The sequence below is a fragment of the Halichoerus grypus genome, chromosome 8, assembly GCF_964656455.1.
Source record: "Halichoerus grypus chromosome 8, mHalGry1.hap1.1, whole genome shotgun sequence".
In the NCBI taxonomy this organism is placed as follows: Eukaryota; Metazoa; Chordata; class Mammalia; order Carnivora; family Phocidae; genus Halichoerus; species Halichoerus grypus.
Window position 1 is genome coordinate 63,001,217 of NC_135719.1, and position 15,839 is coordinate 63,017,055.

The 15,839-nt window shown below is 34.3% G+C and overlaps 1 protein-coding gene across 2 annotated transcripts in view; it reads left to right on the forward strand.

The window, feature by feature from the left end:
- Positions 1-15,839, forward strand: part of FAM227B (family with sequence similarity 227 member B) — a 210,149-nt gene that overhangs the window by 49,303 nt on the left and 145,007 nt on the right. For both annotated transcript variants that reach the window (XM_078079389.1, XM_078079388.1), the window contains exon 12: positions 12,526-12,663. In XM_078079389.1, coding sequence (XP_077935515.1) covers positions 12,526-12,663 — 138 coding nt within the window. The remainder of the gene's footprint in view (positions 1-12,525; positions 12,664-15,839) is intronic.

Consider the following 15,839-nt stretch of genomic DNA (forward strand, 5'->3'; position numbering starts at 1 on the left):
GACTGATGAATGGATAAGAAAGAAGTATATATATATATATATACATACAAACACATATATATATACATATGTATATATACACACACATATATATACATATATATATACATACACACACACACACACACACACACAATGGAATATTACTTAGCCATAAAAAAGAATGAAATCCTGCCATTTGCAACAGTATGGATGGAGCTAGAGAGTTTTATGCTAAGTGAAATAAGTTCAGTCAGAGAAAGACAAATACCGTATGATATCATTCATATGTGGAATTTAAGAAACAAAACAAATGAGCAAAGGGGAAGAAAAGAGCAAGGCAAACCAAGAAACAGACTCAACTATAAAGAACAAACTGATGGTTACCAGAAGGGAGGTGGGTGGGGGGATGGGTGAAATTGGTGATGGGAATTAAGGAATGCACTTGTGATGAGCACTGGGTAATGTATGGAATTGTTGAATCACTATATTGTACACCTGAAGCTAATATTACACTGTATGTTAACTAACTGAAATTCAAATAAAAACTTGAAACAGACAAAAAACTTAAAAAAATTGAAACCTACATTTTCTTAGAATAAAAGGCTGACATGCTGGTGGGAGTTTAAATTAGTACAACCATTTTGGATAGCTGCCAATATCTACTAAAACTGAACATATACAGACTTTTAACCTGGCATGTCTACGATTCCCAGGTACATTCCTTACAGAAATGTGCATGTTTCTGTACACCAAAGATATAAAATGTTTATAACAGCACTATTTATTTGATAATCAAAACAAACTGTCCAAATGCCCATCAATAATATGAAGTTTAAATAAATTATGGAATATTCATATCATGAAATACTGCCAGAAATGAGAATGAGCAAATTACAATTATATTCAACAGTATGATCAAATCATACAAACATAGTTGAGGGGGGGAAAAAGCCAGACACAAAAGAGTAGATCCTGTATGAATCCACTGATAAAAAAAATCAGCATTTGGCAAAACTAATCTATAGTGTTAGGAATGAAGATAATAGTTGTCCTTGGAAATGGGTGATTAGAAAAGAGAGCTCCTAGAGTGCTGAATATTGTTTCTGGGTGCTGGTAACATGAGCACCATGTATTAAATTCTGAAAATTCATTGAGCTGATCTGTACATTTTTTAAAATGTTTATATGCATTGATAAAAAGTTAAGTTGAAAACAAAGGCTGCACGAGAGTCTCTGTGATTTTTTTTTTTTTAAGATTTTATTTATTTGCGAGAGAGAGAATGAGAGACAGAGAGCATGAGAGGGAGGAGGGTCAGAGGGAGAAGCAGACTGCCTGCCGAGCAGGGAGCCTGATGTGGGACTCGATCCCAGGACTCCAGGATCATGACCTGAGCCGAAGGCAGTCGCTTGACCAACTGAGCCACCCAGGCGCCCCTCTGTGATTTTTTTTAATCATGAATATGTTTTTACAGATTTCTATCCCATTGCTTTTTCTCATATTGCTATCCATCAAGAGTCACATGCTTCCTGAGTCTATCCTCATAAATGACCTTTTCAACTTTTACTACATTTTATCTTTCACTTGTGACTATTTTGCTTTGGCTAGAGCACTTGTTGAAAGAATTTTATAAGACATGTTTTTCTTATTTCTTTATTGAGGAAAGGTTTATATCATAGATCTAAAATACCAAATTCAGCATTCTCCTCCTTAATGTATCAAAAATTTCTTTTTCAGGATGATGTAATCACTATTAGATGATAAAGTAATTATCTCTATTAGGTAATTAATCACTTTATTTTTCTGTCTTTACATTATATATTCAATTCCATTGCTTACATTATCAGTTAGCTTTCATTTTTGTTTCATTTTTTCACAAAATTTTTATTACCAGAATTCCTTATACACAGTAAGAAAACAGAGCACCAGAGACTCTATTATTTTCCTCTTACTACTGTAACAAAATTACCACTTAGCAATTTAAAACAACACAACGTATTATCTTACACTCCTGGAAGTCAGAAATCCAAAATGAGTCTCACTAGGCTAAAATCAAGATGTTAGGAGAGCTGTGTTTCTTCTACAGGTTTTGTGGAAGAATTTTTTTTACGCATTTAGAAACTGTGTACATTCTTTGCCTCATGGCCTTCTTCCATCTTCAAAGCTAGCAATGGCCCATCAGTTCCAGATAAGAGCTAAAAGGAAAAAAAAAAAGGCCAACCAAGCATACTTTAACAAGCAAAGGTGTCCATCAAAAGTGAAGGTGAGATATTTTCTCTAACAAACAAAACCTAAGGAAGTTCACCAGAACTGCCTTACAAGAAATACTGAAAGGAGTTTTTCAAGCTGAAATGAAAGGACACTAATTAATAACAAAAAATTATATAAAAATATACAACACACTGGTAAAGGTAAGCATATAGTTAGATTCAGAATATCCTAATACTGTGGAATGGTAGTGTGTTAACCACTTAATTCTAGTATAAAAGTTAAAAGACAAAATATTAAAAATAGCTATGGCTATAATAATTTCTTCATAGAGATACAATATAAAAGGATGTAAACAGTGACACCAAAAACATAAAAGGGGGGGAGTAAAAGAGTAGTTTTGGGTATGCAAAGTTAAATTATCAGCATAAAATAGACTTATATAATGTTTTATGTAACCCTCACAGTAAGCACAAAGCAAAACCTAAGCAAATCCATAAGAGATAAAGAGAAGGGAATCAAAGCAAGCCATTATGGAAAATCATCAATTCACAAAGGAAGGCAACAAGAGAGGCAGAAAGGAACAAAGGAGCCACAAAGATTCCATAAAACAATTAATGAGATGACATCAGTAAATCCTTACCTAACTATAATTAATTATATAATCCAATCAAAATACATAGAGTGGATGGATGGATGGATAAAAAAAGCAACAGCCAACATTATGCTGCCTACAAGACTCACTTCAGCTTTAAGGACACACTCAAAGTGAAGCGATGGAAAGATATTTCATGCAAGTAGAAACCAAAAGAGAGCAGGGATAGTTATAATTATATTACAGAAAATATACTGTAAGCCAAAAATGGTAACAAGAGACAAAGAAGATCATTATATAATTAAGGGGCAATTCATCAAGAAGCTATAACAATTGTACATAGAATGACATCAGAACACCTAAAAATATTAAGCAAATATTAATATATCTGAAGTGAGAAGGAGACAACAATTTAAATAGTAGGAGACTTCAATACTCCACTTTCAGCAACAGATAAATCATTCAGGCAGAAAATGAACAAGGACACATTGGAATTGAACCATATGTTAGACCAAATGGACCTAACAGACATTTATAGAACCTACCATCCATCACCAGCAGAATATACATTCTTCTCAAGCACACATGGAACATTTTCCAGGATAGAGCATATGTTTGGGCTCAAAGCAAGTATTAATAAATTTAAGAAGATTGAAATCATACCAAATATCTTTTTGAACCACAAATTTTATAAAACTAGAAATCAGTAACAGGAAAGTTAGAAAATCACAAATATGCACAAATTAAACAACACACTCCTGAACAACCAGTGGGTCAAAGAATCAATCAAGAGAAAAATTTTTAAAAATGTCTTGAAACAAATGAAAATAGAAATACAATATATCCAAAACTATGGAATGCTGTCAAAGCCATCTTAAGAATGAAGTTTATAGTAATAACTACCTGCATCAAGAAAAAAGAAAGATATCAAACATACAACCTAACTTTACACCTCAAGGAACTAGAAAAAGAAAGACAAACTAAACCCAAAGTTAGCAGAAGGAAGGAAATAACAAAGAAGACAATAGAAAAAAGTCAATGAAACTAAAAGGTGTTTTTTTTAAAATATAAAATTGACAAATCTTTAGCTAGATGAAGAAAAAAAGGATTCAAATAAATAAAAATGAAGGAGGAGACATTACAACTGATACCACAGAAATACAAAGGATCAAAAGAGACCACTATGAACAATTATATACCAAAAAATTGGACAACCTAGAAGAAATGGATAAATTCCTGGAAACATAAAATTTATCAAGACTTCCCTGATGAACATGGATGCAAAAATTCTCACCAAAATACTAGCCAATAGGATCCAACAGTACATTAAGAGGATTATTCACCACAACCAAGTGGGATTTATCCCTGGGCTGCAAGGTTGGTTCAACATCCGCAAATCAATCAACGTGATACAATACGTTAACAAAAGAAAGAACAAGAACCATATGATCCTCTCAACAGATGCAGAAAAAGCATTTGACAAAGTACAGCATCCTTTTTTGATCAAAACTCTTCAGAGTATAGGCATAGAGGGTACATACCTCAATATCATAAAAGCCATCTATGAAAAACCTACAGTGAATATCATTCTCAATGGGGAAAAACTGAGAGCTTTCCCCCTAAGGTCAGGAACGCGGCAGGGATGTCCACTATCACCACTGCTATTCAACATAGTATTAGAAGTCCTAGCCACAGCAATCAGACAACAAAAAGAAATCAAAGGCATCCAAATCAGCAAAGAAGAAGTCAAACTCTCACTCTTTGCAGATGATATGATACTTTATGTGGAAAACCCAAAAGACTCCACCCCAAAACTGCTAGAACTCATACAGGAATTCAGTAAAGTGGCAGGATATAAAATCAATGCACAGAAGTCAGTGGCATTCCTATACACCAACAACAAGACAGAAGAAAGAGAAATTAAGGAGTTGATCCCATTTACAATTGCACCCAAAACCATAAGATACCTAGGAATAAATCTAACCAAAGAGACAAAGGATCTGTACTCAGAAAACTATAAAATACTCATGAAAGAAATTGAGGAAGACACAAAGAAATGGAACAACGTTCCATGCTCATGGATTGGAAGAACAAATATTGTGAAGATGTCAATGCTACCTAGAGCAAACTACACATTCAATGCAATCCCCATCAAAATACCATCCACTTTTTTCAAAGAAATGGAACAAATAATCCTAAAATTTGTATGGAACCAGAAAAGACCCCGAATAGCCAGAGGAATGTTGAAAAAGAAAAGCAAAGCTGGCGGCATCACAATTCCAGACTTCCAGCTCTATTACAAAGCTGTCATCATCAAGACAGTATGGTACTGGCACAAAAACAGACACATAGATCAATGGAACGGAATAGAGAGCCCAGAAATGGACCCTCAACTCTATGGTCAACTAATCTTTGACAAAGCAGGAAAGAATGTCCAATGGAAAAAAGATAGTCTCTTCAACAAATGGTGTTGGGAAAATTGGACAGCCACATGCAGAAGAATGAAACTGGACCATTTCCTTACACCTCACACAAAAATAGACTCCAAATGGTTGAAAGACCTCAGTGTGAGACAGGAGTCCATCAAAATCCTAAAGGAGAACACAGGCAGCAACCTCTTCGACCTCAGCCACAGCAACTTCTTCCTAGAAACATCACCAAAGGCAAGGGAAGCAAGGGCAAAAATGAACTATTGGGACTTCATCAAGATAAAAAGCTTTTGCAAAGCAAAGGAAACCGTCAACAAAACCAAAAGACAACCGACAGAATGGGAGAAGATATTTGCAAATGACATATCAGATAAAGGGCTAGTATCCAAAATCTATAAAGAACTTATCAAACTCAACACCCAAAGAAGAAAGAATCCAATCAAAAAATGGGCAGAAGACATGAACAGACATTTTTCCAAAGAAGACAGTGAGATGTTGCCATTTGCAACGACGTGGATGGAACTGGAGGGTATTATGCTGAGCAAAATAAGTCAAACAGTGAAAGACATGTATCATATGACCTCACTGATATGAGGAATTCTTAATCTCAGGACACAAACTGAGGGTTGCTGGAATGGGGGGTGGGGTGGGAGGAATGGGGTGACTGGTTGATAGACACTGGGGAGGGTATGTGCTCTGGTAAGCGCTGTGAATTGTGCAAGACTGTTGAATCTCAGATCTGTACCTCTGAAACAAATAATGCAATATATGTTAAGAAAAAAAAAGATAGCAGGAAGGGAAGAATGAAGGGGGGGAAATTGGAGGGGGAGGCGAACCATGAGAGACAATGGACTCTGAAAAACAAACTGAGGGTTCTAGAGGGGAGGGGGGTGGGAGGATGGGTTAGCCTGGTGATGGGTATTAAAGGGGGCACGTTCTGCATGGAGCACTGGGTGTTATGCACAAACAATGAATCATGGAACACTACATCTAAAACGAATGATGTAATGTATGGTGATTAACGTAACAATAAAAAATTTTAAAAAAATTTATCAAGACTTAATCATGAAGAAATAGAAAAATATGAACAGACCAATAATAGTAAGGAGGTTAAATCAGTATTTAAAAACCACCCAAGAAATTATAGCCCAGCGCTATGTGGTCTTATTGGTGAATTCTACCAAACATGCAAATAAGAATTAATGTCAATCCTTATCAAACTCTTCCAAAAAAACTGAACTCCCAAACTCATTTTATGAGGCCAGATTTACCCTGATACTAAAGGCAGATAAGGACACTACAAGAAAACTACAGACCAATATCCCTAATGAATATAGATGCAAACATTCTCAATAAAATATTAGAAACCAAATTCAACAGCACATTAAAACGATCATAAACCAGGATCAAGCAGGATTTATCTCTAGGATGCAGGATTATTCAACATATGCAAATCAACAAATGTTATGCATCACATTAATAAAACGAAGGAGAAAAACCCCAGGATCATCTCAATAGATGCAGAAAAAACACTTGAGAAATTACAACATCCTTTCATGATCAAAAACACTCAACACATTGGGTATAGAAGGAACCTCAACATAATAAAGTCTATCTTTGACCAGCCCATAGCTAACATATTCAATGGTGAAAGACTGAAAAGCTTTTCCTCTAAGATGAGGAACAAGACAAAGGTACCCATTCTTACCATTCCTATTTAACAGAGTACTGGAAGTCCTAGGCAGAGCAATCAGGAAAGGGGGGGGGGGGAAGCTAAGTAAAGTGCATCCAAAAGGAAAAGATAGAAGTAAAATTGCCCTTTTTTGTAGATACCTTCTACAGGCATACATCATTTTATTGTGCTTCACAGATATGGCATTTTTTACGAATTGAAGTTTTGTGGCCACCCTGCATCAAGCAAGGCTATCAGTGCCATTTTCCCAACAGTATGTGCTTACCTCATGTCTCCATGAGAATTTGGTAATTCTCACAATATTTCAGACTTTCTCATTATTATATTTGGCATGGTGATCTGTGATTAGTGATTACAAGTCACTGAAAGCTCAGGTAATAGCATTTTTTAGCAATAAAGTTTTTAAATTAAAGTATGTATATTAAATTAGACATAATGCTATATAACACACTTAATAGACTATAGCATTGTGTGAACATAACTTTTAATAGGCATTGGGAAACCAAAAAATTCATTCAACTTGCTTTATTGTGAAATTCACTTTATTGCAGTGGTCTGGAACTGAACACTCAATATCTCTGAGTTATGCCGGGTATAGAAAACCCTCAAGACTCAATCAAAAAACTGTTAGAACTAATCAGTGAATTCAGCAATGTTGCAGGGTATAAAATCACTATACAAAATCAGTTGCATTTCTCTATACTAACAACAAAATATCTGAAAAAGTAATAAAGAAAACAATCCCATTCACAATAGCATTAATAACAATAAAGTACTTAGGAATATATTCAGTCAAGGAGATGAAAGATCTGTATACTGAAGACTACAAGATTTTGATGAAAGAAATTGAAGAAGACACAAACAAATGGAAAGGTATCCTGTGTTCATGGATTGAAAGAATTAATTTTGTTAAAATGTCCATACTATGCAAAACCATCTATAGATTCAATATAGTTCCTATAAAATTCCAATGGCATTTTTCACAGAAATAGAAAAAACAACCTTAAAGTTTGTATGGAATCACAAAAGCACCTGGATAGCCAAAGCAATCCAGAGAAATATCAAAGCTGGAAGCCTCACACTTCCTGATTTCAAATTACACTACAAAGCTCCAGTAATCAAAATGATGTGGTACTGCCATAAAAATAAACATAGACCCATGGAATAGAATCCAGAGCCCAGAAATAAACCCTCACAAATACAGTCAACTAATACTCAATACTCTTTTCCATATGGTGATGGTTAAACTGGATAACCACATGTAGAAGAATGAAATTGGACTTCTTAAGACCACTCACAAAAAATTAACTCGAAGAGGATTAAAGACTTAAAAATAAGAACTTAATGGTAAAACTATAAGAAAATATAGGGGGAAAATCCTTGACATCAATCTTGGAAACAATTTTTTTGGATATGACACCAAAAACACAAGCAACAAAAGCAAAAATTAGTGGGACTGCATCAAACTAAAAATCTTATGCATAGTTAAGGAAACCATCAACAAAATTAAAAGGCAACTCATGGAATATATTCTTAAATCATATTCTGATAAAGTGTTGATATCCAAAATATATAAAGAACTCATACAACTCACTAGCAAAAAACAAACAAAAACAAAAACAAACAAACAAAAATCTAATTTAAAAATGGATAGAGGACCTGAACAGACACTTTTCCAAAGAAGACATACAGATGGCCAACAGACACATGAAAAGATGTTCAACATCACTAATCATCAGGGAAATGCAAATCAAAACCACAATGAGATCTCATCTCACACCAATCAGGATGGCTAGTACCAAAAAGACAAGAAATAAGTCTTGGCAAGGATGTAAAGAATAGGGAACCCTTGTGCACTGTTGGTGAGAAAGTAAATTGGTGCTGTTACTTGGAAAACAATATGGAGGTTCCTAAAAAATGTAAATAGAGCTACCATGTAACCAAGCAATCCCACTTCTGGGTATATATCTAAAAGAAAGAAAAACATATCAAAGAGATATCTGTACTCCCATGTTCATTGCAGCCTTATTCACAACAGCCAGGATATGGAAACAGTCTAGGTGTCTGTCAATGGATGAATGGATAGAGAAGATGGGTATACACAGACAATGGAATATTGTTTAGCCATAAGAAAGAAGGAAATTTTGCCATTTGCAACCATACGGATGGACCTTGAAGGCATTATGCTAAGTGAAATCAGACAGAAAAAGACAAATACTATATGATATTGCTTACATATTGCATCTAAAAAAAGCCAAACTCATAGAAACAGAGAATAGTGTGGTGGTTACAAGGGGATGGGAGAAATGGGTAGATATTGGTCAAAGTGTACAAACTTCTGGTTTAAGATGAATAAGTTCTGGAAAACTAGTATATAGCATGTTAATTATAGTTGATAAACTGTATCATATACTTGAAAGTTACTAAGAGAGTAGATTTTGGATGTTCCCACCATAACAAAGAAATGGCAATTATGTGACATGATGGAGCTGTTAGCTAACTCTATGGAGTGATCATTCCAATATGTGTAAGTGTATCAAATCAATACAGTTGTATACCTTAAACTTACACAATATTACATGTCAATTATATTTCAATAAAACTGTAAAAATTGACATTAAAATAAGAAAGTAAAAAAATCATCAAGGCTAAAGATAAGGAACCCCTTCACTTGGATGTTGTGGTCCTATATTAATGCCAGTTTTTGGAACAGTCAGTGTTTACTGACTGATTTGAAATTCTAACTTTTAAATAATGATGGGAGGTAGTCAGCTCAACCAGTGGTTAATTTGAAAAACAACAACAACAACAACAACAACAGAGAAACTAACTTGTACTACATGCTTACTATGGACCAGGTACTGTGTCAAATAATTTCACATCTGCCTTGATGGTAGGCAAGGATTAAGTTGAATTGAATTTTGAGTCTCTTGTGTCAAACATATAGTTTAGTACATAGTAAGCCTTCAAAAGTGTTTGTTGAATGTTACTTCTCCTTATATACCAGGATCAAGTAAGTTTTATCCCAGAAATGGAATGATTATTCAACATTAGACTGTATTAACCATGTCTTTTATTTTGTGTTCTGATACCCTGACATCTGGGGCCTTGCTTTCCCTGGAAGGACTAAACTGCTGTAGTTAGCCAATTCCTAGAGATATTAAACAACTCACCCATAAACGTGCTTTTCAAAATGTGATTTTCAAAAGAACCAACCAATACAGAGCCCACAGGACAGCACCTCATTTACTGGGTTCTCACACTGTAGACCTCTATCCCCTTATCCTAATAATTCCAGGACCAGGTACCAAACCACTACGGACAGTCCCTGTGCCCCAGAGCCTGCTGAAATTATTCAGATTAGTCAATTCTGAGCCAGTTTACCCTGCCTCACCCCTTCCTTCCTCAGAAGCCACAATAAAGCCTCTTGTTCACAGTTTCCCCTTCTTCCCCTCTGACCAGCCCCAGTGTTTCCATGTGTGGCCCACCATGGCATGGTGTGTCTCCTCCTCTTGGGAACAGTGAGTAATAAGCTGTCTTTTCAATGCCAATCATTTCCAGATCTGTTAGCCTTACTATATCTCAAATTTTCTGTTAATACACTATGTTTTAAAACATAGACAATCAAGAAGCATTCAATTGAATTGAACTGAAGTCTTCTGCACAATTTATCTAGTGACAACTAATGTGAAATAAGTGATAGCTTAATCTAAAAACACTTAGAAAATTCTAATTGACAGTGAAATATATATAGCAAGTAATCCTCATTGAACATTCATTTCTGATAAAATATTGGCTATATTTAGGAGTATATCAATGTATAGTAATATTGATAATAATATTAGCTCATGGTTTTCATTTACTGAACACTTTAACATATTAACTCTCAGAACAACCATATAAAGTACACAAAGGAATTTATATTGTTCTCATTTTTATTGCTGGAGCTATACATTTTCAGTGTGATTAAATTATTCAACCATATACAGCTTTTGGAACAAAAATAGAACTTTTAAAATTTATTTTTGTAAAATAGCCAAAAATACTAAAAGGCAACCTATGGAATGGGAGAAGATACTTGCAAATGTCTTATCAGATTAAGGGCTAGTATCCAAAATCTATAAAGAGCTTATCAAACTCAACACCCAAAAAACAAGAAATCCAGTTAAGAAATGGGCAGAAGACATGCACAGACATTTCTCCAAAGAAGACATACAAATGGCCAACAGACACATGAAAAAATGCTCACTATCACTCATCATCAGGGAAATACAAATCAAAACCACCATGAGCTGCCACCTCATACTGGTCAGAATGGCTAAAATTAACAACTCAGGAAACAACAGATGTTGGTGAGGATGCAGAGAAAAGGGAACCCTCTTACACTACTGGTGGGAATGTAAACCGGTACAGCCACTCTGGAAAACAGTATGGAAGTTCCTCAAAAGGTTTAAAATAGAGCTACCCTACGACCCAGCAAGTGCACTATTAGGTATTTATCCAAAGGATACAAAGTGATTCGAGGGGGCACATGCACCCCAATGTTTATAGCAGCAATGTCCACAATAGCCAAAATATGGAAAGAACCCAGATGTCCATCAACAGATGAATGGATAAAGATGTGGTATATATAGTGGAATATTACTCAGCCATCAAAAAGAATGAAATCTTGCCATTTGCAGCAATGTGGATGGAACTAAAGGGTATTATGCTCAGCGAAATGTCAGTCAGAGAAAGACAAATACCATATTATTTCACTCATATATGGAATTTAAGAAACAAAACGATGAACATAGGGGAAGGGAAGGAAAAATAAAATAAGATAAAATCAGAGAGGGAGGCAAACCATAAGAGACTCTTAACTCTAGGAAACAAACTGGGGGTTGTTGGAGGGGAGGTAGGTGGGTGAAGGGGTAATTGGGTGATGACCATTAAGGAGGGCATTTGATGTAATGAGAACTGGGTGTTATATGCAACTGATTAATCACTAAATTCTACCCCTGAAATTAATAATACAGTATTTTTTAACTAAATTGAACTTAAAAATTTTTTTAATTTATTTTTGTTACTTTTTGGTTACTACAATTGATTCATAAATATTACTTAAAAATATTGGGGATACAGATAAGGAATAATAATGATAGTCACCTATACTTGGAAGCCATCATGTTAACATTTAAGCTACAGCCACACATACACAAGAAGTAAAAATTGTTCTTCACAAAAAAACATTCTGAATGTCTTTCTATGTTAACAAATATTTACAAGATAACTCTTAGTGGATACTTCATAATCCATTGTATGGATATACTCTTGTTGGATTAGGTCCTTTCCAAGTTTTTGCAATAATTAACTTCCTGTTATGTCCATCTATGAACTTAGCTTATGTCTATGAGTCAGAAGATGCTATCAAGTTTGACCTCTTTTCTAATTCACTGTTTTATGTAATAGGACATTAATATTTCTTGTAGAATTTCCCTCATATAAAACTTGAGACTGACAATTTCCACAGGATTGTTGTGAGGCTGAACACATGTAATACTCATAAAAATGCTTTGACAAATTAAAAAATATTTTCAAATGCTAATTTCCTTGACTAAATGTACATTTTATATCAACAGGTTTAAAACCTCAAAAAGGCTTTTGGACTCACTGGAAACTAGAAGAGCTCACCACAACAACCATACATGGTACTAAGAAAGCACCTTCAACATCTATAAAGGACAGGATTGAAAGGAGTCAGACACGTATAATGGCTGGTAAGTAAGTTTATTGTCAACTACAGTATGAAATAGCCAAAATCAAGTATATTAAGTTATGGATTTACCATAATTTTCTATTAATTAATTCTTTGGAGGGTCTTAAAATAAGATTGGTGTTATAGTAGTTTGAATATTGCTTCACATTTTAGTTTTTCATTATAAAATGGTATGTGCTTAATTATGTCCTCCCATTTGCCTGTTATATTCTTATATTTATCTTCTATCCTACAATCTCATTAGTTCTAGTAGCCTTTTTATAGATTTCTTAGGATTTTCTGCTTGGAAAATCCTGTCATCTGAGAATAAAGAGCATTTTATGTCTTCATTTCCAATCTATATGACTTTTGTTTCTTTTACATGCTTATGACTAGGACCTCTAAGAAAATGTTAACTAAAAGAGGTAAGAGTGGACATCCTTGCCTCATTCCTGACCTTAGAGGGGAAATGTTACATTATTTGCCTTTAAATAGATTTGGGCTGCCAGTTTTTATAGATGCCTTTTGTCAGGTTGAGGTAGTTTCATTCTCTTCTTGGCTTGCTGAGAATTTTTTTTTTTAATGCATGGATAGATGTAGGATGCTTTTTAGCATCTATTGAGATGAACCTATTTTTTTTTTCTGTTTTAGTCTTTTAATATAGTGAATTACAGGGACTGATATTCAAATGTTAACCCAACCCGGCATCTCTGGGATAAATCCCATTTGACCATTGTGTATTAACTTATTCATCTACTACTGGATTTAATTTGATAAAATTTTGTTTTATTATCCTGTACTATCCTGTCTCATTTTAGTAATAAGCATTATGTTCCCTCCTCTTCCTTTTTAAAACGAGTTAGTATAAAATTGGTATTTATTCTTCTTCCCATATATGGGAGAATTCATTAATGAAGCCATCAAGGCCTATAATTTTTTCTGTGGGAAAGTTCTTAACAACAAATTCAGTTTCTCTAATAGATGTAGGGCTATTCTGTTATCAGTTCCTTCTTAAATGAACTTAGTTGTTTTGTGTGAATTTTTATTTTATTCCTTTAAATATTTTTGAGTTTTTTTTCTGGGATGCAATCCAGTTACTTAGAAATATTTTGACCCATTTGAGCCTTGCTTTCAAGCTTCATTAGGTAGAACCAGCAAAGTCTTTTGTCTAGGCCTAACTTGCTTTACCTGATGAGGCAATACCCTTCTCAGTATTCTACCCCTTGCTCTGTATCGAAGGTTTCCCATCTGACTGCCTAGAACATGAGCTTTGTGTGAGCCCCAAGCAGTGTTCTGCCTGCTCCTTCCTGTGGGTGGTTCTTTACCAACTTCAGGCACAGGGTCAAGGATAACCCTCTAAGGATCTTTAGAATGCTCTCTGTGTGCATCTGTCTCCTCATTATGCTGACTTATGAACTGTAGCTTGCCATCACCTTCCTGAATGCTAAATTTTACTTTCTCAACTCAGTGAGACTAGTGGATTCTGTTTGGATTCCCATTCCTTGCACTGCGGGGAGGAGACAATTGAAAGGCTCCTACATTTGTTTCTCTTTTCTTAGGGATTACTGACCTGTGCTGTCTATTGTCTAACACATAAAAACCATTTTTTCATATATTTTGTCCAGATTTTTAGTTGTTTAAGAAAGAAGAGTAAATCCAGTCCTTGTTACTCCATAATAGCTAGAAGTGGAGGCAATTATATATATTTTTAAAAGATTAAGAGAAGACCTAAAATATTCTCCTGTATTTATCCATATATTTATCCTTCCTAGCACTTCATTCCTTACTATAAATTTTAGTTCCTTGTGGTGTTATTTCCCTTCAGTCTGAGAAACTGCCTTTTGGCAGTTCTCATAGTTCAGTTTTTCTAGCAATGAATTTCCTTGTTTACTTATCTAAAAAGAGTGTTCATTTTGCCTCTATTTTTGAAGGATATTTTTGCTGGGTATAGAATTCTGGGTTCATTTTTCTTTTGCCTTTTAGCAAGATATTGTTCCATTGTGTTCTGGTTTCTATTATTTATAATGAAAAGTCAGACATTATTCTTATTATTATTTCACCATGTCTAGGGTCAGAAACTTCTGTGAAGGGCCAAAGAGTCAATATTTTAGGTTTTGTTAGATACATATCTATTTTTCTTTACAACTCTTTAAAAATATAAAACCCTTCTTAGGTTCCAAGTGATATGAAAAATAGGCCATGGACTGGATTGGACCTCCAGGCTGTAGTTTGTTGATTCCTACTCTATTCAATGTGCCTTTTTTCTTCTAGCTACTGTTAAGATTTTTCCCTTTGTTCTTGGTGTTCAGAAATGTGTCCATGATGTGCTGACATACTTTTCTTTGTCTTCATTCTACTTGGCCTCATTAATTTTCTTAAACCTGTGATTTGATGTTTTTCACCATTTTTTGCCATTATATTTCAAATAAATTCTGTTCTATTTCTCTTCTTTGGGACTCCAACTTAGCATGTATTATATTACTTGTTGTCCATGGTTCACTGGAACTTTGTCAGGTTTTTTTCAATTTTTTTTCTCTAAGTTTTATAGATTTCATATTTCCATTTATTTCATTTTAAGTTCACTGACTCTTCTATGGTCTATGATCTACTCTTAATCTCAATAAAAGAATATTTCATTTCATATATTGTACCTTTCAGTTAAGAATTCCCATTTGGGCCTTTTTTTCTCTCTCCCTTTCAATTCATGCTCCTTTATTTCATTTTATTTTTTTTAATTTCAGTATAGTTAATATACAGTGTTCTATTAGTATTGGCATACAATGTTGTGATTCAACAATGTTGTACATTACTCAGTGTTTTTTAGTAGTTTCTATTACTATTCTGAGATTCTCTACCTTCATTATGGCTGTATTATCTTTTAAGTCCTCAAACATATTTAAAATAGTTGCTTTTAAGCTCTTGTCTGGTAATACCAACATTTGGATAACTATGAGATTGATTTCTATGACTATCTTTTTCTTGACTGAATCACAATTTCTTGTCTCTTTTCATGTTTTTATGTAATCTTGGGATTTTAATGAAAGTTTGAGGATATTCTGAATTCTGTTAACTTCCACTAAACAATGTTAATTTGTGTTCAAGTAAGTTACTTTGGCTGTTTCAAAGTCCAAATGTTATGTGTTCTGTGATGGTCAGCCACTAAAATCTCCACTTAGAACTTTTAGCCATCCATCTATT